The sequence below is a fragment of the Camelina sativa genome, chromosome 2, assembly GCF_000633955.1.
Source record: "Camelina sativa cultivar DH55 chromosome 2, Cs, whole genome shotgun sequence".
Classification (NCBI taxonomy): Eukaryota; Viridiplantae; Streptophyta; class Magnoliopsida; order Brassicales; family Brassicaceae; genus Camelina; species Camelina sativa.
Window position 1 is genome coordinate 17,967,557 of NC_025686.1, and position 2,404 is coordinate 17,969,960.

The 2,404-nt window shown below is 39.4% G+C and overlaps 1 protein-coding gene and 1 long non-coding RNA gene across 2 annotated transcripts in view; one reads left to right on the forward strand and one right to left on the reverse strand.

Moving 5' to 3' along the window:
- Positions 38-944, forward strand: LOC104728532. The gene is made up of 3 exons (XR_758222.2): positions 38-140; positions 228-328; positions 412-944. It is a non-coding gene; the product is annotated as an uncharacterized LOC104728532 (long non-coding RNA).
- Positions 968-2,404, reverse strand: part of LOC104728536 (uncharacterized protein DDB_G0283697-like) — a gene marked incomplete in the record, with an annotated part of 5,656 nt that continues 4,219 nt past the window's right edge. Inside the window, 3 exon segments of the mRNA XM_010447501.1 lie at positions 968-1,755; positions 1,850-1,936; positions 2,083-2,404. Coding sequence (XP_010445803.1) covers positions 991-1,755; positions 1,850-1,936; positions 2,083-2,404 — 1,174 coding nt within the window.

A 2,404-nucleotide genomic window follows, 5' to 3' on the forward strand; every position in this document is an offset into this window, starting at 1 on the left:
TGACAGTCTTAACTTTGGTTGTGAAAATCGATTTGTAAAACTTTATATTTTTAAATTTGTTGCAGCTGTTTAAGATTAGTGAGGAAGTAGTGGTGGATGCTACAGAAAAAGGGAATATCGCTCGACTAATAAATCATTCGGTAAGCAATCCATCATGTATATAAATTGAGTGTTTACCGACAGAGAGAGAGTCTTATGTCCAAAACCTGGTGTGTTGTGTGATGCAGTGTATGCCAAATTGCTATGCAAGGATTATGAGTGTAGGAGATGACGAAAGTAGGATTGTTCTGATTGCCAAGACCACTGTAGCCTCTGGCGAGGAGTTAACGTATACACACATCAGTCTCTTGAACATGATTCAACAATCACCCTTCGATTCATTGAATATGACATGGTTGTGTGTTTTTGCAGATATGATTATTTGTTTGATCCAGATGAGGCAGATGAATTCAAAGTGCCATGTCTATGCAAATCTAGCAACTGCAGAAAATTCATGAATTAGAGAAAGTTGTATGTAGCTGCTCTTACACAGAAGAAGAAGAAAGCAGGGCAATGTTTGTCCTCAATTACAACTAACCCAGGAAGCTTGAATAGGAAACGTATGGAGCTTAAAGCTGATGTAACCTCTGAATAAGACACTTCTAAGCTCCAAGGCATTTGTTTTGTAGGTATAGAGAGACTAGAGAGAAGTTCGTAGCGAAGTCCTTATTTTATGTATAGCTAAATTCCAAACTTTTTCCTTTTTTAGGGTTTCAATAACTCAAAAGCTCAAAAAGCAAAAAAATGAAAAACACTGCAAAGCATTTTTTGTTTCTCTAATGTGATTTCTTTTATTATTTCTTTCGGCACGAAATGGGTAAAGATGGCACAAAACAAAAGGAACATGAGAAGAAAATAGAGATATGAATTTTGAAAAGAAAAAAAAATTGCATTGGAAGTAAAAGATTTTGAAAAAACAAAACAGAAATGAGATGGAAATATAGAAATGTCTTAATGTGTACTTTGAGGAGAATCATGTATCCGACTTATTACTGACTCATCAGATTCATGAACTAATGGTTCTGTTACCTTTGGAGATACATCCCCAACAACTACACTTCCATCTCCATCACCATAACCATCATCAGCTTCCTTCTTCTCTTCTGCTTCTTCCATGTTCTCGTCTACAGACAAATCTTTCCGCTCATCGACATCCATAGCCACGCGTGCCGGTGAAGCTACTGACAAGGTAACTGGATCATCTTCTGGAACGCCATCATGCTCGGGAGCCGGTGAAGCTACTGACAAGGTTACTGGATCATCTTCTGGAACACCATCATGCTCGGGAGCTGGCTCCATTGTTTGGTCTACACCAGCTCCATCATCTGGCTTCGGCTTTGTCTCTTGCTCATCACCTTCAATGTTGTCTGAAGCCACAGCTTGCACGTAACCTTCAATGTCATCCGACGCCACAGCTTTTAGGGCCTCAGGTGACTTGTCTGGGTTGGGAGACAAGGATCCTGTGTCTTGTGTTTCTATCTCCATTTCTGTACCAACATGTGACGGCACTTTTTGCAGTTCATTTTGGGATGTGTCTGAATCTGACACATCCCCAATTTTCACATCTGATGTCTCCATTGAACTAATTACTTTCACTTCATCATTGTTTTCGACTTTAACCAGATTGGAAGGAGAGACTTGAGAAGGCCCGTGATTTTTGACATTTGGAAGACCCTTTATTTCAAATCGTTGCTCCTTATAAAAGTCCATAGCTATCTGCAAGTGGGAAAAGATCACATTAATATATCGACATGAGTCTCAAACTGCCAGGAGCTACTTCCAGAGTTCCTTGTCTTAGTTAGGGCATTACCTGAAATACTGAAAAGTTCTGAGATGGTAACAGTGAAAGAGCCGCCAAGGAAGTACTGTTACTTTTGGGCACTCTCTTCCCACCTTCCTGTCATTTAGAGAATGTAGAGATATAAGAAAAAAAAAATCTCAAGTTACAAACAAATGATTGATGTCTTCTAGAAGCTTTTGCTTCATCAGTTTGATATCAGAGCTTGTCTCTTTGATTTCATGTCTGAGGATAGAAAATTTTACCTTGAGATTTACAAACACGGCAGTTCCATCATCAACTGTTAAATGATCTTCACCTATCAATAAGCTAATGCATTTACGCAGCTCAGAATCAGCAAGTCCTGCTGATATATCAAGCTTTGAGAGATAATGCCGGCGATAACGTTCAGTGTTATCAATAGTTTCTGAAACAAGATCTTCAGCTGCAACTTCCGCCGTCACTTTAGGAGAACTTGCATGCACTTCTTTTGCTGGAGATGTTAGATTTGATCCAGCTTCAACGCTTTTTGCCCTGTTATTATCAGAGTGGCTTGTTTGGCCGCCAAGAGACTCATCATCAGCAACC